At 39.3% G+C, this 24934-nt stretch overlaps 1 protein-coding gene across 6 annotated transcripts in view; it reads left to right on the top strand.

The window, feature by feature from the left end:
- The window catches only part of ANKRD50 (ankyrin repeat domain containing 50), a 43734-nt gene extending 20947 nt beyond the window's left edge, over positions 1 to 22787 (top strand). For 2 of the 6 annotated variants that reach the window (XM_054824691.1, XM_054824692.1), the window contains exons 3-5: positions 5261 to 5490; positions 13874 to 17421; positions 19761 to 22787. In XM_054824691.1, the coding sequence (XP_054680666.1) occupies positions 5261 to 5490; positions 13874 to 17418 (3775 nt within the window). In that variant the 3' untranslated portion in view covers positions 17419 to 17421; positions 19761 to 22787. The remainder of the gene's footprint in view (positions 1 to 5260; positions 5491 to 13873; positions 17422 to 19760) is intronic. The other 4 variants (XR_008576966.1, XR_008576963.1, XR_008576964.1 and 1 more) reach the window with 4 other exon arrangements.
- Positions 22788 to 24934: the final 2147 nt, after the last annotated feature.

The following is a 24934-nucleotide window of genomic DNA, read 5'->3' on the forward strand; positions in this document are numbered from 1 at the left end:
GCAGGCAGAGTGGGAGTAGAGGACAACATATGCAAAGTCTGAGCATATATTAGCTGTGTTTCAAATGTGCTGCTTGCGTGCTTGGGGTTAATACGGGTTCTTTCTTGCCAGCCAGCCTGAAGCAATTTGTGTGTGGGCAGAAGTGTATCCCTGGCCCGATAGCGTTGGCCTGGTGTAGAAATGCGTGTGCTCGGCTGGGCTGGGGGCTGCTCTGATTGCATTTACACCATTTCAGAGGCTCACCGCAGGCTTGGCAAAAGTAGCCGCGAAGCTTAGAAGAGGACAGTAGGCTTTGCTCCATAAAACTGGTGAAAACCTTATGGTTTTGGTCTGTGGATGCAAAATTGGTTTCACCTTTGCGAGAGCGCGGGGTGCGTGCCCGCTTTGAGAATTAATCCTGAAGCTGACTCCCTAGCTGTAGCTTACAGAGATTGTTTCCTCTGAATAAAGATGTTTGGAGGCATCTAATAGTTTAAAATGAGAAGGAAATGTTTACTCCTCAATAATTAAGGGGGGAGGGGGAAGAGGCTAATGTAATATGCAGGGATTAGGAATATGACAAATAGCTGGTGAATTTGCTCAAGGAATCTGGTGTAGAAGCATTTGCAAAAAAAGCAGGAAGGGAAAGCAAAGACGGCTATGTGTGGGATAATGGTATTGTCTGCTTTTTTACAAACTTGCTTTGAAAAGCACAGAGTTTGTAAATTCCTGACGCAGACCGCTGGGATGGTGGTTCTTGGCATCAGCGGCTGTAATTGAAATACGAGTGCTAAACTATAAACCTGTTAGCGAGAAGGTGACTCAAAAGGCAGTTTCTTAAAGAACTGTCATGTTGATGTAGAAAAAGAAACGTAAGAGCTGTAGTAGTAGTAAAGCAGATTTCCAAATCAGTCATTTCTTTCATGAAATTTGAAGTATTTCATGTTTTGCTAAAAGTAGCAGCATTTGGAGTCTGACAAATGGGGGGGGGTGTTTTTCTTTCTTCCCTCCCTTCTGGCTGGCTTAGGAGATGAATATTATACAATTGTTCTGTGTGTTTGTCAGTAGTGAATGCTAGCAGATGGATAGAGAAAAGTAAGCTTTTCCCTTTACCCCTTTTAGGGAAAAGCTATGTTCACGCTGTAACAGGCATCAAACAATTTATGTGGGGACATAACTGAATTTCCTACACACCAGAGACAATCATATATATGAGGAACACATTCATAAGAAACTAGGATTTATAACTTCTTTTGTTCCTAGAACCACTCATTAATTGTTATTTGGCATCTGTGTGTTTGTCTTTTTATTTATTTTTTTAGCAAGTACGTGCATTCCACTGACTCTTTTCAGCCTTTGTGGACAACGCCGGTATCTTTCTACTTTGTTCTGTTGTGTCTTGGTATTTTTGTGGATCCAATCTAAAAAATCTCAAGGATAATCATAAGCAGAACTTCAGCATAGCCTGTATATATGCCTTCCATATGTGGAAAATCATGTTTGCGTGGGTTCAGTCAACTCAGTAGCAATCCTGAAGAATTCTGTGGGATGGCTCATTGTTCTGAGGACTTCTTATTTGTTAGAGAGCATGTAAAACATCTTTGCTCTGCATAAATAAATCATTACATTACATTGCCATTAAAATGAATTCTTTTCAAATACCTAATTGTCTTGTTTTTGCTAGAGATTTTGTATTTTTACTGACTAATTTTGTTGTTTTAAATCACGATTTCTATTTCAGAAATTTTCTGTAATGATAACTGCTTTTATATCTGTATTGAATATAAAAGTTAGAAAGCTGTTATCCTTTCAGAAGGTAAAGAAAATCAACCTCTAATCTTTTGAGAGGCACTCTGCAAAAATTAAGCAATCTGTTACAACAATCTGTAGATGAATCACCGTTTACGGAAGTACTTTAAGACATTGTTAATTCCGCATTGATTTATGTAATTTTCCTATGCAAGCAAGAAATTGTAGGGGAGTGGAATTACTAAGTCACATTATGGAGGTAAACATGACGTGACTTCTGGCAAGTTAGCACAGCTCTTAGTCTCTGAAAAGTTTCACTATTACATTACTTGGCATCTACTCTGAACTCAAGAGATATAAAAGGTCTAGGAAGAACAGAACTTCCTCAAACGATTTCTAAGGACACTTTAACAGAAAGTCTTATCAATGTCTTGTCAAGGCCACACATTTAATAGTACTGCTGTAAGCTGGGGAAGTCATCGTGCCTCTTACATGCATGTGTGTTTACATATACATGCATATATTTTTCCTAGTGGAATTTTAGATTAATTTAAGAAATACAAGTATTGCAGAGTGGAAGAAAGCACAGGGAGACAAGGGTCTATGGAGCAGCTTTTTATGAAGCACCATCAATAATACGCTAGGACTCTTCTGCCTGGAAAGAAATGGCTCAGAGAGGCTGTGGTACAAGTCAGAAGATTACAAATGGCACGGAGAAGGTGAATATGACCTAATGGCTCACTGTCCCTTCCGGTACAGAAGCTGAAGGGTATCAAATGAAACAAGGACGTTTGGGATTTTAAACTATGAAAGGAAGGGGTTTTTCGTGCAGTGTGTAACTAAGCTGCAGAAGGTCTTTTGCTGTGGGATGTTGTGGATGCCAGAGACTTAAATCGGTTCATAGAAGACTTGGACAAACCTGCGTAAGTGTGGTCGGTTAAGGGATCTTAAACGCAAAGACTGAATCCCTGATTCAGAAAGTCCCTGGAAGCACCATTCATTGCGGTCCCTGAGAGCTCTGGGACAACGTGGTTTAGCGCTTGCCCAGTGCTTACATTATTCCTTAGACATCTGCTTTCATCCCTGCTTGGTGACAGGGTGAACCTTTTGATTTGACCTACTACAGCCAACTACTACGTACTGCAGGAATTAAGCAGAGTGATTTGGGACTCTTTCCCAGACATGACGGTTAGCTTTTCTTGGTAGTATTCCCAACAGGTAAATACTGACACAAGAACGTTGTTGGATGCTCCTAAGGTATTTTGGAGGCATTTCGTTATGATCACACAGATTTTTAAGTGAGATTTTAGTTCAAGATACCATGATCATTTCTTCATATCTCGTAGTAACATTCATACTTGAAAATTATTCTCATATAGAGCACTATGTGAAAAGAAAATTGGTTTTGACAGAAAAAGAAATGTTGCAGAGAAAATGCCTTGACATAAATAGCTGAGGGGGCAAGGCAGCATTCTAATGGGGGAAGGGGTGGAAAATGTGGTCATTTCCAACTGCCTCCTTTCATTGTGGGATTGGCATCACTTAGGAAAGTAAATTTAACCATATGGCTACTTTAATTTCCTGTTCTGTAAATTGGTAGCTGCTTAACTTCCCAGCTTCGTGAACAGTGATTTTAGTTGTACTTCAGGCATCTTCTGAAAGAGTAACTAGCTGTAGAAGTACCAAAGAATTCTCAGTAGCCTTGTGCATCTGAAAAAAAAAAAAAGGGGGGGGTGGGGGCAGGCAATGTTAGGGATTTAAAATCCATCCTATACTGAATACTTAAACGCAAGTATGTTGTACTTCCTTTTTATACCTTTAGGCAAATTTCCGCAAGTGTAATAGATCACCTGCACTGCTCTGCTAGATTCTGCTGTTACTGTGGAACATGAAAGGTGCACCACTCTGTTTCCATTTTGTATTGTTCTCAGTCAGAAAACCAGAAAATAACAAACCTTCCACTAACAGGGGTTGCGAATCATTTCTGAAGTGGGTTGCGTTCTTCCATTAACAGGCAAGATTGGCCTGTATTCCAGTTTGAATGCTCGGTAGGTAATAACATGTTGAGCAAAGTCTTCTGAAGATAAATTTGTTCAGTGAAACAAATGAAGAAAGATTATTATGATCTTCAGTAAAACAAAAAATACTTATATGTGCATGGCTTCAGGACATGTGCAAGTAACAAATCTACAAAAGAGAGTAGATTGTTAGACCTTACAGCAGCCTTCCAGTACCTGAAGGGCCTACAGGAAAGCTGGAGAGGGACTGTTTACACGGGCATGGAGTGGTAGGATGAGGGATAATGGCCTTAAGCTGAAGGAGGGGAGATTTAGATTAGATGTTAGAAAGAGGGTGGTGAGGCGCTGGAACAGGTTGCCCAGAGAAGCTGTGGATGCCCCTGGATCCCTGGCAGTGTCCAAGGCCAGGCTGGATGGGGCTTTGGGCAACCTGGGCTAGGGGAGGGTGTCCCTGCCCATGGCAGGGGGGGTGGAACTAGATGGGCTTTGAGGTCCCTTCCAACCCAAACCACATGATAATTCTGTACATATTTTTCTCACCTCACTTAATTTTCTGAATCTTTTTACTATACGGTCAAAGTTTACTTGCCAAATGGATTTAAAGATAATTTAGTCAGTGGAACTTAGGGGCCTAAATCATTAGGAAGTTTCCCAAAAAATAGCAGCATAGCATGGAAATTCTGGATAGACTCATGACAGTTATGCAGTAGCTATTTAAAGATACACATAAGCGTGGAGTTAGATATATTTTTAAGGAGCACTGTTAAGGGTGGCAACAATACATGCAAATTCAAGATCTTTAGCTGCACAGTCACATATGTTGGTATAGATGCGAGCATCCTGAGGATGCGGATAATCCTTTTCCAGTAATACAAACCTGGCAACTTCAATATAAATAAAAAATATTACATCAAAGTCACTACCAAATGCCACAGTCTGCTACTAAATTAATTTGCATTTCATTTGTGAAGGTATGGCAGAAATTCTGTTATTTGTAAAACTGTTATTCATTCAGACTTGAACTCTTTGAGCTTTGGTATTTCATGTGTCTTTTATTTAGACTTTTGTTTCATGACCAGCTATTGTTCGCTATTAGTTTCTGATAAGCAATTATAACAGCTTTGGCAGAGACACCAGTAATTAAGTTCTTAAACTTTAGGCCAAGTAGTTTCTTTCTTAGCTAAGCAATGTTTTTCCAAGTCTCCTAATCAGCCTTGAACAACATTACATCGTTTTAAAGTATTGCTATAAATTAAAAGTTCATTAAAAAGTAATATTGCCTAAGCAAGAATTACATCACTGACTGTTCAAACTATCTCTCTTTCTGTTAGTTCAGTCTACCTCAGTATTTTCTGTGGTAACTATGTAAAAAAGTTCCTTAGACTGTTTAAAAAATAACTTTGCATTTTAGGTTGATCATAGCTTCAACTTGAATGACTATATGATAGTCAATGTGTTGTTAAATGTATTTAAAATAGTGATTTTTTTGTTTGTTTGTTTCACGTTCCTTACAGGTGCATTCTGCTCCCTCTCTTGGGAATGAAGCCCCCTCAGCAGAGCCTCTTCCTGCTCGTCGATTCGGTTGACGAGGGCTGTAACGTTTCCGAGGGTGAACAGACTTCAACAAGTTTATCTGGAACAATAGCGGAGCTTTTAGCTGGCCACTTTGAGTTCTTCCCTCCCTGGCTGCTCCTCCTGTGTTCTGCCCGCAAGCAGAGCAAAGCTGTTACGAAAATGTTTACAGGTGAGTACAGAGCATCAGGAGTAACTAGGACGTAGTATTTACAAGACCGTCAGTGATGGTTGAGAGCACTGATGCATGCTTAGTTCTGAAAAAACAACAATCGCACAAATGGTAATTCTAAAAAACACACATTCCAGTTTACTGAGGACTATAGCAAGCTTAAATCGGCCAAAAATTTTAGAGGTAAATTATGTCTTTGCAATACATCTGCAAAGAATATGGCCACTTTGAGTTTTCCTTTTGCTTTGCTCGTATTCAAAAGCTTTGAAACAGCGTAGGTGATGTGTAAGTACATCAGCATGTCAGCTGCATACACCCGTTCCTTACAATCTCGAAAGATTTTATTTTTTTTTTCATCTCCCATTAAAATCTCTCCCCTTATTTTCAGAAAGCAGGAAATAACCTTTAAAGGTGGAACTTGAGAGGGGAACAATGTAGACGTGGGTTCTTGAAGTATACTTTTGGCAAAGGCTGCACAGTAAAAAAATTCTTTACAGCTTCTTCATCCAGGCTTTACTGTGTCATGAGAACATTTCTTCACTATAATGACATTGTTACTGCAAGGTCTCTGAAATTTAATAAAGGGCAATATCTAGACTGGATTCCAGGCCTATGTATAAAGCCTGTGTGTATTAAGGCAACAATTAGGACAAAAATGTGATTATAGAACATAGACCCATAGGCTTGCTCGTTTCCACAGTGGCGAAAGGTCAATGGGATAATTGCATTTTGGAACGAAGTACTGTATTAATCAGTGGCAGACACGAACATTGGTATTTGGGAGTATGTGAGAACCAAAGGAAACTTTGGGGTAGCTTCACAGGGCTCCTTTGGACGTTCATATGGGAATAGTTTTGTCAAAGCTTGGCTGATTAGATACGTTGTCAATGCCAAAAAAACAGACAAAACTTTCTTCAGAGCAGTTTTATTTCCTTTCCATTGAATCATATAATATTTCAGACTAGTCCTAAAAAATTGCTGTTGTCTTTTAAGTATGTTTCCAGATGGAATTCCTGACAGGAAAAATCAGCAGAACTAATGGATATGCCTTTAAAATGAATTTAATTTAAATGAGTTAATTTCTCATTTCCACAGAGAATGACTTGATGAATAGCATAAGGGAAGTTGGCTTGTGATATTATAATCCCATCTTCACTGTGGAAAAGGTACAGCAAAGAAAGAATGAATCCCAAAATAATAGGACACAAATTGAGAAGAAAATTTAGGGTCTGTTTGGAGGAAGTGGTGTGTTTTTCCCACTACAAAAGAAAACCGTGACATTACAGCCAGTGTGACAGTTGCCCACTTAATACACCATTGGATGATTTTTCTTTTTACAGCCAATATTCATGTTTGTGAAAAGTATAGTGAGGATGTGAGGAGCATGGCCCAAGCTTCTGTTAACTTCAGATGCATTGCAACTGTGTCTTGTAAGACGTGAGGTGATGTTGATTTCTCTTCTGCATCTAGCCTGGAAAGGATAGACTGTCATTAACACTTCTACTGGGGCAAACTCTTCTCCTCCTTTGTGGTATTTGAATGTTTACTTTTAGCCAAGCCAATTTATAAAGCTATTTAATTGGTGGGCAGGCAGAATTCAAGATCAACGATAAGTATTTTTTGCCCTCGTGACTGAAGAAATAAATGGTGTATAACATGCACTGCACTCTGGGACGCTATTGTACCGAACTTCTAATACTTCCAATTTCCCAGCAAATAAATTTTTGCAACGATATTATAATCACTGTCCATTTCCTTCAAATATGTTTCTTTAATTTGGAACAAAACAGAAATCAGTTTCACTGTAACTTAGTAAGATAGATTGGAATCCTTTTAGGATTATTTTAGGAAAATGTGTCCCATCTGTAGGTTTTTCTGCTAAAAATTTTAGAGTACAATATGAAATATATATTAACCAATATTAATTTATTTACAATCAGTTTATATCAGTTTTCACTTAAAATTTTCATGTGGTAAAAACTTCCTCCAGATACCTGCTGAACTGAGAGCTAAACCTATTTGTCAGAAAGCGTTATGAACGACTGGGAGCAGGATTCCTGCAGTGGCCTGGTTCTAACAATGCTCTTAGTTGGGTGTCCAGTACAGATGAGAGTTCCTCAAGCATCTCCCTAGTCAAAACTAGCGATGACATGGAAGAAGGAGCTCAGTGTTTCTCATCCACTGTCATCTTGCCACTGCCAGCGGTGAATACATTATCCCTACCACTCTAAGAACGAGAAAAAGAGGAGGGGTGTTTATTCTGGTCCTCTTTGTTCCTTCACTTTTGTTGGTGACTTATTTATGAAAATTGAATAGTTGTGCCTGCATCTGCTGCAGCTTGTGTTCTGGGCCCTTCTGTATTCCCAGATTTTGTAGTAGCACAATGCGCTACAGATTTTTTTCCCCTTGCTCAGATTCTCAGCTTTCCTCAATTAAAAAGAAAAAAAAGGTTTTGCCTCTTGTGGCTGCAGAGACAACCTCAAAAAATATGAACCACATGTAAAATGATGCTTGCATGAGTCTGTGGTCACCCTCCACAGTGAGCAAAAGGCAGCCAATTGAGTGAAAAAGGAGGGGAACAGATAACACGTGTCCTTCTGCCTTCTCTTGCATGAGCATGGTCACCAACTGCTACAGTCATGCCTTTGTTTTTCTTACGAGCTTTTCCCCTTAATTTAACAATTCTGTCTTGCACCCATAATTGTCCGCATTATCTCCCACATCATCGTTTGCTATCATTTGGCTACAAGCATGGACAGTCAAGCAGCTACATTAAATACAGTCTTTCCAATCTCTGTATTATGTTAGAAAAAGTTTTCTTGTATTTCTAAAGAACTGAAAAAGCCCTCTAACTTGAAAGTGGCACAGAACATACAATTTTATTTTTTTTTATCCTTCAGCTAATTAGCTAATAAAAATGCTTCTTGTAAAATGAGGCTAAAGCTTGAAAGCATAGCAGTTGTTCTTACAAAACTAAATTACTTTTTTAAAGAGCCATCATATTAGTTTAAGAACTTTGGCTTTTTAAAATCAGGTGATTTTATTTAGATAAATTTGAGCAAAAAGCAGATACTTTCTCATTAACAGCATAAAGGGAAATAGGCAAAAGTACATATGTACAAATGCTCTAATTATTTGTTTAAAGAGGCTTTTTAATAGGCATTTACTTAATTTCTTCTTTTTTGCTACACACACAAATCAAGTATCTGTGGCATCTGGCTTGATTTATACCCCTGAATTGAACATGGACATTCTTCATCCAAAGAATCTCTTCTCGTGCGTGGGGCATGAGTGCACCAGTGTGGTACCACCCATGCAGATGTCACATCTCAGGGAGCCGTACTTCCCATAAAGTTAATGTTAGATACCGGAAAGCTGCTGGAATCTACAATAAAAAGAATCGAAAGTGGCTGTGAAAGGGTTCAGTTTAGTCTCGGAGGCAGCTTAAGCGCCATTCATCCACTTATTCATAGGCAAAAGCAGACAATCTGTCATTCATTTTTCACTCTTCCTTTTATCTCTCATTCAGTTCCAGACAGCCAGATATTATTAAGAGCTGATATTTATCCATACTTATTCTGGATCAGAAATCTTGCGACCATAAGTCTTTCTCATATTTCTGCTATTTGCTGGTTCTGGTGCTGAATCCCCAAATCAAATCAGTTGCCTGATTTGAAACTGAACCTTTTCTCATTAGCTGCCATTCCAGAAAATAAATGGCATGAGACCGCTTCAGGAGAGATTGCTTCAAAAAGGAAAAATCTAAGTTGTCCTCTGATTTTTTTTCATTGTAGGTTGGAATTTATTTGGGTGGTTTCATGTTACTTTAAAATCTTTATGTGAGTTGGATTTTTACTATAAAAGATAATTTTTATGTATTTATGTAGTTGTAAAAATTACTTCTATAATGTTAAAGCTTTGAAAAAAATTTATTTGTTGGTTTGGTTTTTGGAAAACAAAATTATTTAGAAGGCTTGGGAAATAAACTGGGAGCTTTTAATTACTGTTTCCTTTCTTCTCATTACTGCTTTGAAAAACGTGGTACCAGGGAATTCCACATTTCCTAGTAAAAAGTTCTGTGTGAATTTTGAACCTAGTTGCTTTGTAATTAAAGAGGGAAGATTAAATCGTTTTAAATGGACTGTTACCTGTAAATCTAACTAAACTTCTGTGCGGTGACATGGGCCAGTGGGAGCAGCAGATTTCAGCCTCAATGTCTCTTAGCGTCTGGGGTAGATGCAGTGAAATTTGTAATGCATATCATACTGCTGATGCACTGAAAGCTAAGTGTGCTGCTTGAGTTCTCAGGTGCGTTTTACTCTGCTGGATACCTTGTTCTTCTTGAGCAGGTGTGCATAAATGGCATAGAAATCCCTAATTTAATATATGCTTAGATCAGCAGTATAAATTATTAATGCCAAAACATCGCCATGATTTTAATCATTTAGATAACTTTAAAGTTAACAATTTGGCTAAATGAAATATATTAAAATGCATTTAAAACTTTTCCTTATGTAAATGTATTTAAAGATATGAAAGTAGAAGGCTATTTTTAAGTATTTACTGGAATCTGCTCGTTAATAGCTTATTTTTTATTATTAAAGTTTGAAAAGGTTGACATATTGTAAAAGTATTTATATAGCCAAGATAGGTTTTTTTCTTTTCCTTTGAATGACCCTAGGTCTTGCCAAGAAATACATTTGGAACTGGTTTGTTTACAGAACTGCCAGGAATTTAATAAATCAGGAAAATCCATATTGGAGCTCCTATGGGGTTGAAAGTGATGTGTTGTAAGAAAAATTTTAACAATGCGAAAAGCAGGGTCGTGGGATTGCAAGTTCTGTCTACTGCGCTCCCGTTTTGCTGAGCTGAAGTAGTTCATGGGAATGCATCTGAAACAAAATGAGCTTTCTCTTAATGTTTTGCTGCTTCTTGTCCATGAAAGTGAGTTATTGTATCTGGTAAGGTTGAAAAGCAAGTTTGCAGGATCTTTGTTTGGAAATGTAAAATGACCTCATTTAGATAGATGTTTGGGCAAAAAAAAATAGGGCTTTGTTTTCCTCCTTCAAGCTAACAACAAGAATTTGAGATTAAAAAAAAATAATTCTTATCTATAAGGCCTTTTTTGAATTATTTGGTGGTTATAGTATGGCATGGTGCAATGGTTAAAGTTAACAACTTATTTCTGTTCAAGTATCTGTTACAATGGAAGTTTGTTAATCCCAGCCCTTAAAGAGCACGTTGTCCCTGGCATACGTGGAGATCTGTAGGAGTGCAGAGTCCTTCTTGCTATGCAAACTGGTCTGTAGATACCATATATAGGATCTCATTAACAAGGAATATTTGGAAATAATTGCAAAAGAAAAGAAACAATTTTTAGCTTCTGTGAACATACAGCCAATCAAATAGTTGAAATTACTGACTTCTGGAATATTCACTGCTCTGAAGTCTTCTGAAATCTATTTGTTTGGCTGAAGTGCTTAGGCATTTGGCATGTCTCAGGTAAGTACAGACTCTGGCAATATTTTTAACCCAAATATTAAACAAAGTAATGATACAGTCTCACTTAAAGGGACAAACAAACAAAACCCAACACAAACCCTTCCTATTTTACTTTTTTTGGAGGGCTTGGGAGTTTCTATGACATCCAAAATGGTTTTGTTCACTTTCCCACCCGTTTTGGGAAGCAAAATTAAGATTGGTATTCAAAGAACACTGCAAGATAAGCAAAAGTCTTTTGCTTTTGAAGGACACATACAGGGACCGAGTTACCACTCTGCGAGTTTTCACGTGAGGGCTGGGAGTCAAGGGAGGTGAAGTGTAGTCATTAGTGAATGCTGAACGCTAGCTGAAATCTCAGGATCGCTGTTGTGCGAGTCAGTCAGGGGTTTTCTCATTGGGGAAATGAAATCAACTACTGTAAAAGTTGAAAAAACACTTGAGTAATTTAAAAATAAAAATAACTTACGTACGCAGAGATACATTGGCAGGAAGGATGCAGGCATGGGATTAATGGGAGAGATTGGGGATGTTGTGAGCAGAGTCACTTACGGCTCAACGCGTTGAGGAGGAGTTTGCAGAGCCCCGTACCGGCTCTCATTCAGCCAAGTGACAGGTCAGATCTGTACTAGGAGAAGCAGAGAGGTTCAGAGAACTGGAAGGTGAGCGGATGCAGTGGTTGCGTTTGTTCTGAATTGAGCAAAACGCGGCTGTTCCCTGCGCAGGTGGGACAGCCAAAGGGACACGTGTGTCTGGTTACAGCTCTGGGTATGCACGCGACTGTGAACGCGGGCGCCAAGCCATGCCCTGGTTTTAATGCCTCTGTGTCCACTTCTGTATCTTCTGAAGGATCGTAACCTAGAAACAGCTTTTCACTTGAAGTAGAAACTTGGGATCTGCGGAATCGCAGGGCACCGTCTGGTCTTGCTCAGCAAAATTTCTTATTTGGATTATGTGCAAGAATTAAGGGCTTTACAAAGTTACGTAGAGAATATTTTAATCAAATACATAGTAAATCGATGAATTATGCCATTCTGCAGATCAGGTCAGGACATTACTTGAAATTGTGACAAATTGTGGTGGATAAAGATGGTTCTGTGTTTCTTTTGAGAGAAAAAAAAATGCTTCTGTGGAATGGAGAAAGATCCCCCCAAAATAATTATTTTCTGCCTCGTGGCCTTCTCATTCAAAAATCTTCAAGAGACAATCTTATTAGTGTAGTCTTAGCATGAGAAGTGACTGTGCAAAAGGTGATTTGATTTTGGGGAGAAGCATGATTTTGTTTTAGGTATGTCCGGTTGGATTTGTAATGCTACTGTAATTAATAAGGGAAGCGGAAATATTTTAGTAACACTGCCATAGTTTGCCTCTCAGTTCTAATCTGTTGTGGTTTTACAATGCTCATGTAGACTAAATAATTAACAGGGTGAGCTTAATGTGACATTCAGAACCTCTGCTGAAGACACTCGGGAACAAAAAACCACAGCTTAGTTATCAGCAGTTTTCAGTCAGAACAAGTTTGATCCACAGAGTGTTTAAATACAATAAAAACATAGATCTGAAAGTCGCATTCTTCAGAGTCTCACTTAAAATTAGTTATTCCGTGGAGGTGGGGCCCAAATAGCATTGAATGCGTTGCTCTGTGGTTGCTTTTCCTTCAGTGTAATTTGGAGATTAGTAACTGCTTTGGTTTGAAAAGCAAAGTTGGGGGTTTTTTTTATAGAGAGTTGAGCTGACTGTAAGGAAATGTGTGCAGGCTGCTACGCTGGAGGAAGAGATTACAGCCTGTCCCTGGAGAGGTGAGGTACAGTTCTGGCCTCAAAACACAGTAGTTGAAGCTGCTGTGTCTGACCTCTGCGGTTTTCCCATAGCTTCCGGAAAAGTAGTGTTCAAACAATGTAATGTGTCATTAATCAAAGAGGGTAGGTCTTCATCAAATGCTTAACTTGGCACTACCAAAGCAAAGGTTATAAATGACAGAGATAGCAGTGTCGTCCATACAACTATATCTTCATTCCACCTCCTTCTTGAGAGCCGTACGGGCACTGAGGTTGCCCTAGGGACTTCTTCGCATGCGCCACCAAGAATAGCGTTCTTTGCTTTGGGGGTGGGGGCGTGAATGTGTAGGGAGGAGATGTACACAGTATGCATGGATGAAATAATTTCCCTTTTTCCTCTGAAGAGTAAACAGGTTGGGAAAAACAATGAGATCATGTGACTATGAGAAAACCTGTTTCCTTGTACAATGAGTCACCTACCAAAGAACTGGGATGTTTTTCTAACTCAGTCCTTACTTGAAAAAAGTAGGGAACTTTTAGTGCACAGAGGTGTAAAGATATTTGTGAGTCTCTCTCTTCTGTATTATAAAAGCTTTTAAAAGAAACTAACATGATCAAATTAGTGATCTATGCACATTTCATCATGCATATGCACCAGGTGTGAATAACCTCTTCTATAATGATATTAATATAATAGTTGTCTTAACCTAAATAGCTGAAAATTATTTGGAATTCCATTTTTAACCACATTGAAGAAGGGATTATTCCTTTAATAATATAATAATACTTAATAACCTTATTTTGGTGGCAATTCTGGTGGTTTTGCTTAGGTGTTTAGTATTGTTCAAGGTAGATGCACAATGCCTAATTCAAAGTGATTTTTAAAATTTTCTTCGTTAGTGGCATGTATTTCTTCTTATAGTAGATGGTGATAAAAATGTGTCTATCATCAAAGTTCTCTGCTGTTGTTATTAATTTACATTTACTATATGTACACCCAAAATATATTATTGTGGGTGTTCCCTACCCAGAAATGTCTATCTTTTTTTTTTTTTAACACTGAGTTAAGTGACACTAATAATAGTAACTTTCTTCCCTTTTAATAGGTTTTCGAAAAATAAGTCTGGATGATCTACGAAAGGCTTATATTGTGAAAGATGTGCAACAATATATTCTGCATCGTTTAGATCAGGAAGAAGCCCTGAGACAACATCTCACAAAAGAAACTGCGGAAATGCTGAATCAGCTCCACATCAAAAGCAGCGGTTGCTTTTTGTATCTGGAACGTGTCCTAGATGGAGTTGTGGAGAATTTTATTATGTTACGAGAGATCCGTGATATTCCGGGAACGTTAAATGGCCTATACCTTTGGCTCTGTCAGAGACTTTTTGTGAGAAAACAGTTTGCAAAAGTCCAACCTATTCTTAATGTAATTCTTGCAGCCTGTAGGCCATTAACCACAACGGAATTGTATCATGCAGTCTGGACCAAAAATATGGCGTTGACGATGGAGGACTTTCAACGCAAATTGGATGTCCTGTCAAAAGTCCTTATTGATGGACTGGGAAATACAAAAATCTTGTTTCATTACAGTTTTGCAGAATGGTTGCTAGATGTGAAGCACTGTACACAGAAATACTTGTGTAATGCAGCAGAGGGACACAGAATGCTGGCAATGAGTTACACTTGCCGAGCAAAGGATTTAACACCATTAGAAGCTCAAGAGTTTGCATTGCATCTAATTAATTCAAATTTACAGTTAGAGACTTCAGAGCTGGCGTTATGGATGATATGGAATGGCACACCTGTCAAAGACTCCCTGTCAACCTTAATTCCTAAGGAACAAGAAGTATTACAGCTGCTGGTAAAAGCTGGTGCTCACGTCAACAGTGAAGATGACCGCACATCTTGCATTGTTCGGCAGGCTCTGGAGAGAGAAGATTCCATCCGCACCTTGTTAGACAATGGAGCTTCAGTAAACCAGTGCGATTCCAATGGGAGAACGCTCTTGGCCAATGCAGCATACAGTGGCAACCTTGATGTTGTTAACTTGCTGGTTTCAAGGGGAGCAGATTTAGAGATAGAAGATACTCACGGGCAAACAGCACTTACCTTAGCTGCTCGGCAGGGACATACCAAGGTCGTCAATTGCTTGATCGGATGTGGGGCTAACGTTAATCACACCGATCATGATGGCTGGACGGCGTTGCGATCTGCAGCGTGGGGTGGGCACACAGAGGTGGTTTCTGCGCTCCTTTATGCCGGAGTCAAAGTGGACTGTGCAGATGCTGATAGTCGAACGGCGCTGAGAGCAGCAGCTTGGGGAGGACATGAAGATATTGTGCTGAATCTGCTTCAGCATGGTGCTGAAGTTAATAAAGCTGATAATGAGGGCAGAACGGCTTTGATTGCAGCCGCATACATGGGGCATAAAGAGATCGTGGAGCACCTGCTGGATCATGGTGCAGAGGTAAACCATGAGGATGTGGATGGAAGGACTGCGCTGTCTGTCGCTGCGCTTTGCGTACCGGCCAGTAAGGGGCATGCCTCAGTGGTGAGTCTTCTAATTGACCGTGGTGCTGAAGTTGACCATTGTGATAAAGATGGCATGACTCCACTGCTGGTAGCTGCTTATGAAGGACATGTAGATGTTGTTGATCTACTTCTAGAAGGAGGAGCTGATGTTGATCACACAGACAACAATGGTCGTACACCCCTTCTGGCAGCAGCCTCCATGGGCCACGCTTCAGTTGTAAATACTCTCTTATTTTGGGGTGCAGCTGTTGATAGCATTGATAGTGAAGGGAGAACAGTTCTGAGCATAGCCTCTGCTCAAGGCAATGTTGAAGTAGTACGGACTCTGCTGGACAGGGGGCTAGATGAAAATCATAGAGATGATGCAGGCTGGACACCTTTGCATATGGCAGCTTTTGAAGGTCACAGGCTGATATGTGAAGCTCTTATAGAACAAGGTGCTAGAACAAATGAAACTGATAATGACGGACGTATACCTTTCATATTAGCTGCGCAAGAAGGTCACTATGATTGTGTGCAGATATTACTGGAAAATAAATCCAACATTGATCAGAGAGGCTATGATGGGAGAAATGCTCTCCGGGTTGCTGCTTTAGAAGGTCACAGAGATATAGTTGAACTACTGCTCAGCCACGGAGCAGATGTAAACTACAAAGATGCCGATGGCCGGCCAACACTTTATATCTTAGCATTAGAAAACCAGCTTACGATGGCTGAGTATTTTTTAGAAAATGGTGCAAACGTAGAAGCGAGTGATGCTGAAGGAAGAACAGCACTCCATGTTTCCTGCTGGCAGGGCCATTTGGAGATGGTACAGGTGCTGATAACATACCATGCTGATGTGAATGCTGCAGATAATGAGAAGAGATCTGCTTTGCAGTCTGCTGCATGGCAAGGTCATGTGAAGGTAGTGCAGCTTCTCATTGAGCATGGAGCTCTGGTTGACCATACGTGTAATCAAGGTGCTACTGGACTCTGCATTGCAGCCCAAGAAGGGCACATTGACGTTGTCCAAATATTACTGGAGCACGGTGCTGATCCAAATCATGCCGACCAGTTTGGGCGCACTGCTATGCGTGTTGCGGCTAAAAACGGACACTCTCAGATTATTAAATTACTGGAAAAATATGGTGCATCTACTCTGAATGGTTGTACGCCATCTCCAGTCCACACAATGGAGCAAAAGCCCTTACAATCAGTCTCCTCTAAAATGCAGTCATTAACAATGAAGTCAAATAGTTCAGGGAGTACTGGGGGAGATATGCAGCCTAGCATGCGTGGCTTATCTAATGGGCCTGCTCACGCCTTCAGTTCTCCTTCAGAGTCGCCTGATTCTACGGTTGACCGTCAGAAGTCATCTTTGTCAAATAATTCCCTGAAAAGTTCCAAAAATTCTTCTCTCCGCACCACGTCATCAACTGCGACTGCTCAGACAGTGCCCATTGATAGTTTCCACAGCCTGTCGTTCACAGAGCAAATACAGCAGCATTCCCTGCCACGCAGCAGAAGTAGGCAGTCTATTGTTTCTCCTTCTTCCACAACTCATTCCCTAAGTCAAAATCATAATTCGCCAAGTAGTGAATTCGAATGGAGCCAAGTAAAACCTAGTTTGAAATCAACTAAAGCTAACAAAGGGGGGAAAACGGACAACTCCAGCAAATCCGGGTCAGCTGGGAAAAAAATAAAACAAAGTGGTTCCTCCCAACCAAAAGTATTAGAGTATGAAATGACTCAGTTTGATAAACGAGTACCTATTGCCAAATCTGGGACAAGCGTGCCACTTAAATCAATGCCGGCAGAGCCACAGTGCAAAATTTTAGTCCCGCCAGCTCAGCAAGAAGTTGGTCGATCTCAGCAACAGTTCCTAATTCACCAACAGAGTGGAGAACAGAAGAAGAGAAACGGAATTATGACTAATCCCAATTACCATCTCCAGAGCAATCAGGTTTTTCTCGGTAGGGTTTCTGTCCCCCGAACAGTGCAGGATAGAGGGCATCAGGAGGTGCTGGAAGGCTATCCTCACACAGAGACAGAACTCAGCCTTAAGCAAGCCTTAAAACTTCAGATTGAAAGTAGCGACCCAAGCTTCAACTACAAGAAGGAAACGCCATTATAAAAGGTAACCTGTCCAATCACAAAGGAAGCAAATGCATGTGTTTCATTGTGTGCATTTTAAATATGCCAAAATTATGTTACATTGTTATATATAATCATAATTGCTTTCTTAATGAAAACCATGAATGTTAAAATTTTAACCTGCCGAGTATTTGTTTTGCTGTTGTTGAAAAGCATCAGCCATAGAGGGAATTGGATCACAGTCATATTTTCTGTTGAATTCTGATTGCTCAAATCATACCCTGCTGTCTTTGATACGTGACTGAATAAAGCAGCAAGTGTCATGTAGCATTGATATGGAATTTTCTTTTCAAACATAAGGACAGCTGGGAATTTTAATACGTGATATTTTCGGATATTATTCAGTAATTATTTCATTATTTACGAAAATGCTTTTCAGGAAGCTTCTGAAGATTCTTGTAAGTTACCGGCAACCACTTTACTTTTGTGAATTTGGATTTTAAATATGAAATCTCAGAATCATAATTATCTACAAATTAAAAAGTTACAATACACTAAAGCTTTACTTTAATATTTCTGTTACTGTGATGGTAACTCTCCTATAAAAGAGATGGCATTCCTCAGAGTGAGATTGGAATCTATGTTATGGTACCAATTTTCTGACCATTCTGTAGTTCTTAATCAGTGGAGTTCATTTAGATTTCTCACTTTTTCTCCCATACTGAATTTTAGGCTGAAGAAGAATTTTCATGTAGCTTTTTCAGACCTGAACTGTCAGTGAGTCAGCTAAAATAGAACTATTTTTCTCCCTCTTCCTGATGAGGTTTATCTTTTTTTAGGGTATTGGGAATGTGGTAATTATTAACGTATTTTCTATTTGCATTTCAAAGAGGCAGCATCTTTATGAAATGTATGCACATCTCTTAGTGCTTATTTGCAATTTTTTGTTTGTGTAAATGCTGCATTTTCGACAGATCAGACTGCTGCTCCTTAGAACAAGAATGTTCTTGCTCGTGGACTGGGTTCTGCTGCAAGTCGTCAAAGGCTGCAAGTTTCTAGGACAGTTGCAGGTGGCACAGAATCCACAAATGGGATGTTTTCAGCTGTCAAAAACACACAGACAGGTTTTTTCCCAAAATGTCCTGGAAATGGATTTCATTTTAATGGAATGCATCTCTCTAGATGTAGCTGAGGTCTCTTGTGAATTAAAATATTGTGCAGGACTCCAAGATGTTTCCTTGGGGTTGGCATTTTGGTTAAACTAAAATATTTGAAACAACGCTGTGTTTCAAAAAGCTGTATACTAGAGCCTGCACATTTGTAAAATCCAAGTATTAGCAAAGGGTCAGATGAGCTGTGGGGCAGGCAAAAGTGGAGAGGCAGGACGACAGGAACCGGCATAGAGAGGAATAAGCAGGTGAGAGAGAATGGGCCCTAAATCTTCATAAAAGTTTAAAGGACTTCAGATTCCCACAGTTCCACATCATGTCCAAACAGGATTTAAATTTGTTTGTAATTTTTTTATTGCCACCATAGAACATATTAAAAATGTATAATTAAGACTTGCATTTCCTAACTCTTCTGTACCTGAGCCTGATGTTCAGTGCTTGCTTTCATGTTATGCTTTATTGTGGATAAATTGTATGGTTCTGATGTAGGATGTATTGATTTGACCTGACCTGTCAACAAAAGACTAGTTTTGATGAATTTTCTGTCTTTGATTTTAAAATATAAGCAAAGCCTGTAAAAAAAAAAAGGGAACATTCCACATACAATTTTGAAACTCGAACTGAGTTTTGCTTAATGTGGAACAAGTAGCACTTTACTGACAATTCAGGGATTTTGTCCATGAAGTACTTGTTCATGCAAGTGGCTAAGCACATGAAGTGAAGGATAACTAAATAGTTCATTTTCCTTTTTCTCTTAAGAATTTTTCATAGCCTCATTTTAAATATGGAAGTTTAAAACAATTTTGTGTGGATTATGAATTGCTTGGCACAGGCTATAATTTACGTCCTCTTTTGCCAAGTCTCCAGCACAAAAACAGTAATTTCCCTGACCAGTGAATAAATTAGTCACCTGTGGAGAATCACATCAGAAAGACTGTACCGGAGCACCTGCGGAACGGCTTTCCTTCCCCGGCTGCTGCTTTCGAGCTCTATTCGGGAAGCTCTCCCACTGTGAGGACCTTGTAGCTGCTTTGGATGGTAGAGAGCCCAGGGAATCAATCCTGAGATTTGAGTTGGGCAGAAAATACTTTTCATTACCGGTGTGGTGTTGTGTGCTTTTAATTTAATTGGAAACGATATAGCTCTCTTTCTGACAACACTGTTCGTATTGTGGAGTATTTCAAAACTTACTGTTTCTATTTTGTACTTTTAGGCCAATTCCATGATGCTATGAACAGAAGCGCTTCTGCTCCGAATGATTTATCAGCTGGCTGGGATGAAAGCATACAATGCTTGTTTAGTCCACCTAGAAATTCAAGAATGTGATTACTCCAGTACAGTTACCTTAATTACTGTAACGTGCCTACATTTTCAGGCTGCCTTCTCAGTATAACCCTCTGTGCTTCAAAAATTTATTTTGTGTACTTTGTATGTAATACACAGAATGAGCACTTTTTTTTAATTGCAGAAAGATAGAAGCTGTATTTCCCTGACAACAGCTGAAAATGGTAAGAACAAGGAATTCCGATTTCCTATTCCGGAACGCTTGGTAGAGGTGCATGTACCACACTGAACTGTGTGTGGAAGGGCAGTGCTTTTTGTATTTATTTTCCTGTGGCTAAAGAAAATAAGCAAACAGTTTCTCACATTTGCATTGTCGTAATGTATGGTTAGTTCCCTGTGTACTTAAAAGTTCTCTCTCCAGAAATACAAGTCTTGTAACAGTATTTTATAAATACTGTACCTGTGTGTTCTGTCTATAATAGCTGTTCAGTGGGAGCAAAGGAGTCGGACTGCGACCACCCGCAGTGTCTTTGGGATTTTTAAGAGACAAAATCCACCGTCTGGTACTACAGCACCGAATCTGGATGGCAGACTGTGACCACTGAAAGCAATGGGCGAATTTGGCCTTGGACACCTGATCTTAAATAGCCTCTCTTATTGTTATGGTAATGAGGTAACTGAAGATGGGTATGTTTTAGGTGCTAAAGTAAAAGGTCTGATCCTGCTTTCATGTATATCTTTATACGTTAGAAACAGTTCTTTCTTTTTTCCAAGGTAAAAGACTGTATTGAGAATGTCAGTAAAACAAACCACAGAAAAGACAGATGCTTTGTTAATGAGGCTGAGAGAATATACAGTGAGAGTACGATGGAAAAGCAAACGGTTAGTAATGCCGTTGTCTGGGGAGTACAGAGATTACTGAGTTAGCCCTGTCCTGAGACAATAACTCTTTAAAGCACAAACTTGTATGAATGTGGTTACTGCTTCACACAGATTAGGTAGAGCCAGCGTGAGTATCTCGGTACCTGGAGCATGGTTAATCGGCAGCCTGGAGGGTCCATCTACGGATAATGGAAAGCTGGTTCCCCACTCTAATAGCAGAAGAATTCTACTTACATGAAAGAGAGCAAAATCAAGGCTATTGTTGTGAAAGTGAACAGTATGACTTTTTCCTTTGAATGTGCACATCTTACTTGCACAGCTCTGTGGGTGATAAAATGAAACAAGTGGGTTATTTTCTCCTAAAAATGCAAGCTATATTCTACTATTCACCATTACACAGCCTTGCTCTTTAGAAAATAAGCCTATTTTTGTATGTATTTCTTCTAAAGGATTGGGATTCATCTTTTTCATACTCTAATTCTGATCATTCCACAAATAAAGATGATAGAAAGCTGAGGTTATTTTTCACAGAGGATTAATTAGATGTACGGCTATCCTGAAACTTTGATAAATGGCCCCTGGATGTATATGTAGTGCGTATTCTGAGGCACTAAAGGGCTCCATGTCTTGTTGTTATGATTAACAATCATCAGAACGTGGGTTTTCTTAATATCTTGCACCTCCATTCTTATTTGCTTGTTACTAAATGTAAAAAGAATCTTTTATAGGCAGGCATTCAGCATATAGTAAAATTAGATGTTGAAAGTTGACACACGGCAATATTGATTATTCTGAATGTTTCATGTATTGAATTTCTTGTCCCCGTGGGACAATTATAAAATAAACATAACGGGAGTCCGGCAGAATGGCCTTAAGAGGGTTAGTGGCTCAGTAAAGAGAGAGTACCAAAATGTTCTCAGCAAACTTGTTCCGAACCTCAAGTACAGTACATCTGCAATACTGTGCAAGAATACAACTTTTCTTAGTTTATTAGATGTATGTTTTGTTCTGTAGAAAGGGATCCCTGAATGCCGACATTTTTCTACTGACCTTGACTGTCATTGGGATTATATTTATTTAATTTTATTGTGTTGTTATTAACTGCACCTTGTGGACAGAGGACGTAAAAATATGGCCAGTTTCACAAGGGGCCACAACTTATAGATAGCCTGATGGGTTTTGTGTGAATAATATTTACATTTGAAACAGTTGCTGGGGAAACCTTATATCTAAATCAGCAGAAAGTAGACCTGTTAAATTTTTCAGAATGACAATTCTTACAGATTTTGAATATCGCTTTGGAACAGAGCATGAATTGCTTTAAAACATCTACTTTCTCAGAAGGTCTGTGTAATTCCACGTTGCTGTTGCGTGTGATTTTTAATATCATCATTCGTGAGGGTTTTGCGTACAAAGAAAAGTTGCTGTTCCCCCCCCGCCCCCGTTGTTTGCTCTGTTCTGCTCTGCTCGTTCACATCTGTACAATCAAGTGGAGGCGAATGGAGTTGCGTAGCTGTGGCTCGGCACGGTTTCTTCTGGCAAGGCAACAGTTCTCACAACCTAAAAAAAACCTGAATAAAACATGAATCCTGTTTCTCTTCATCCCGTTTCACTGGTCCTTGCAAGGTCACCTCCACAAGACATCTCAAATTCTTGATGGGAGCGGTAGGGAAAAGACTGTTTTGTGGACCCTGCTATCAATACTGTATGCATGTGGAAAAACTCTTCAAAAGAGAAATGCGTGAAGAGATACAAAGGCACAATTGATGCGTTTTTGTCTTCTCTGTGATCAGTATTGAAAACGTTACCATTTATTTAAAAATAAAAAGGTATTTTCCCTCATCAGTTACTCTGCTATGCAAATGTCTGTTATGCTTAATATTCCCCATCTGAACTCCTCAGTTAACTCGGTTTGCAGATAGACTGTTTTTCCTGGAGTGGGTTGTAAATAGCCTTTAATGTACATTGAATGAATTTCACATTGTAAAATTTTTATTTTATTCCTTGTATTATATTAAGCGAAAATCCCTGTGTATATGAAAGTGCATAATAAATATATTTGCTTTTCAGCAGACATCTAACTGTTTTAATTTTACTACCTCATTTCCTGGGACATCTCAGGAAAAGGTTATTAAACTTGAGTAATGTGTGTGTAGTACTTCATGAAGCACGATGTATGTGTCCAGTAGGCAGTCTAGGCTAGCAAAACTCAGACCCTGCTGTTAATTCCTATGACCCTGCTCATCACTCAGCCAATGTTTCACATCAATCTGAGTCAACCCTGAGCATTTGCAGGAGAAAATTTGCTGCATGTTCTTTTGTTTAAAATAACCATTATATACCGTATATACTAGGAGGGCCAATAAATTCAATATTTCAGCTCTAAGTTCTTTACCACTTTAAAATGCTGTTTGTTAATTATCTTTGATCAGCATTTCTCTGTAGTATTTTCAGTTTAAGCAAAACCTTGCTTACTGATGATGGCTACTCATTTTTCTTGAGCTTATTATTAAAAACGTAAGAGAGAAGTTTTCCAGTCATTGCAATAATCCCATTTGCTCCTGTGATCTTCTCTCACTTTTGCTTTAGATTATCTTATATACCCATCGTGATTTCTCTGCAGGGAGTTGTTGAATGTGAAGGAAGAGTTTGGCTGTGCCCTCTGCAAATGATGGTTCAGGTTTACCTCCGCGTATTCTGGTTCACGCTGCTTTCCAGCTGTCGGTGCTCATGGCTCGACTGATTTCTAAGCTTAGGAGAATGACAAACAAAATTGTCGGTAGCTGTTGGCTTGTTTTCTGTGTGTTTGTGTGGATTTTCACAATAATTGTTCACCCTCTTTTCTTAAGCTCTTTATGTCTGAAATAACAAAGTCTAAGATGCATTAGTTCTGTGGCTATTTTTCCTTGAGGCAAAGAATCATTTTGACTGACTTAATCTTTGAGTAAGTTATATCACGTACCAGACACACACATTTTCTTCAGATAATGACTGTAATAATATTTAAATAAAATTATTCAACACCTGTTTTTAAGCTCTTATTCTATGAAGTGTAAGCAATCACATTGAATAATGCCTCGCATCTTCTGTGAGATCTTTACAACAATTTGGCATGTGTCTTACATGTATTTTTCAAAAGAGAGCTGGGACTAGTTGGCACAGTGAACTAAAGCTTTTCAGTTGGAGGCCCTTTGAGAGACAGCAATGAGAATTTGGCATTGATCTAAATCCCCATCATTTTACGCTACACAGAGTCGCGGAAATAGGGTATGGGACTGAGAAATCATTTTATTAAAGAAGTCTCCAGATTTATCTGTAGCTAATATAAACAAATTGACCTTTAGACTGAAAATCTAACTTGCTGGTGTCCCAGAAAGACCTACTGTTCTCTTTTATTCTTGTAAGTTTGTATGAGACCAGCCAAATCGCAGAGCTACAATTGCAGGTAGATTTTAATCTAGAGAAAAATAACATCTAATGGATTCCCGTGATAAAATCTTGCATCTTCAGGAATTTAGTTTGTGTCTTGTAACTGTTTCTGGTGGATTAAGAACGCAGTAAGGGATTTTGTGGTTTTGTTTGGGACCTCTTTCCATCTCTGTGCCTCGTTAGTTCATCTCGGACTCCCTGGTCTCTTCTGTAGTTGCCTTTTGGGGCTTGCTCCAGCGTGTGCACAGGGGACTGCCAGAGCTACGGTAGTGTTCAGCCATTGCTCTCGTGTGCCCTTGAAAAACCAGGAGATGGAGAGGGCGATGCAGGAAACGGCTATGCCAGATAGAGCTAATTGGAACGATAATTGCCACTTCTTCAAATCTGGAAGGTTTCAAGCAGTTATCTCTGGTTTAACTGTGTCTTTCAGTTGATGCACCGATTGAGGCTTTATGTCTGAATTGCTAACAGCCCACTGCAGAAGGGCGCTGGGTTTCGAGTAAGAGTTGGGCTTTGCTGAATTTATTTTTTTTATATTTATTCAGAACAAAATGCTGTGTTCAGAATTGTTCTTATTGCATGTTCGTCTGCTGCAGAGGTGGTTCTGTTTTGCTTGCTGTTGGCCTGTGTTAAATAGGCCAGGTTCCAGAAACCCTCAGTCCCAGCTGAGGGGACAGTTCCTAAATTTTATGATTATTTTGTCTTTTAAATGATGATAATTCTCAGAGTTAAGATGAGAGGTCTGACTCGCATAATGTGGGCAAGCTGCTGCCCCTAAACAGTGGTTCTCCA

Source organism: Grus americana, chromosome 4 (assembly GCF_028858705.1).
Source record: "Grus americana isolate bGruAme1 chromosome 4, bGruAme1.mat, whole genome shotgun sequence".
Lineage (NCBI taxonomy): Eukaryota > Metazoa > Chordata > Aves > Gruiformes > Gruidae > Grus > Grus americana.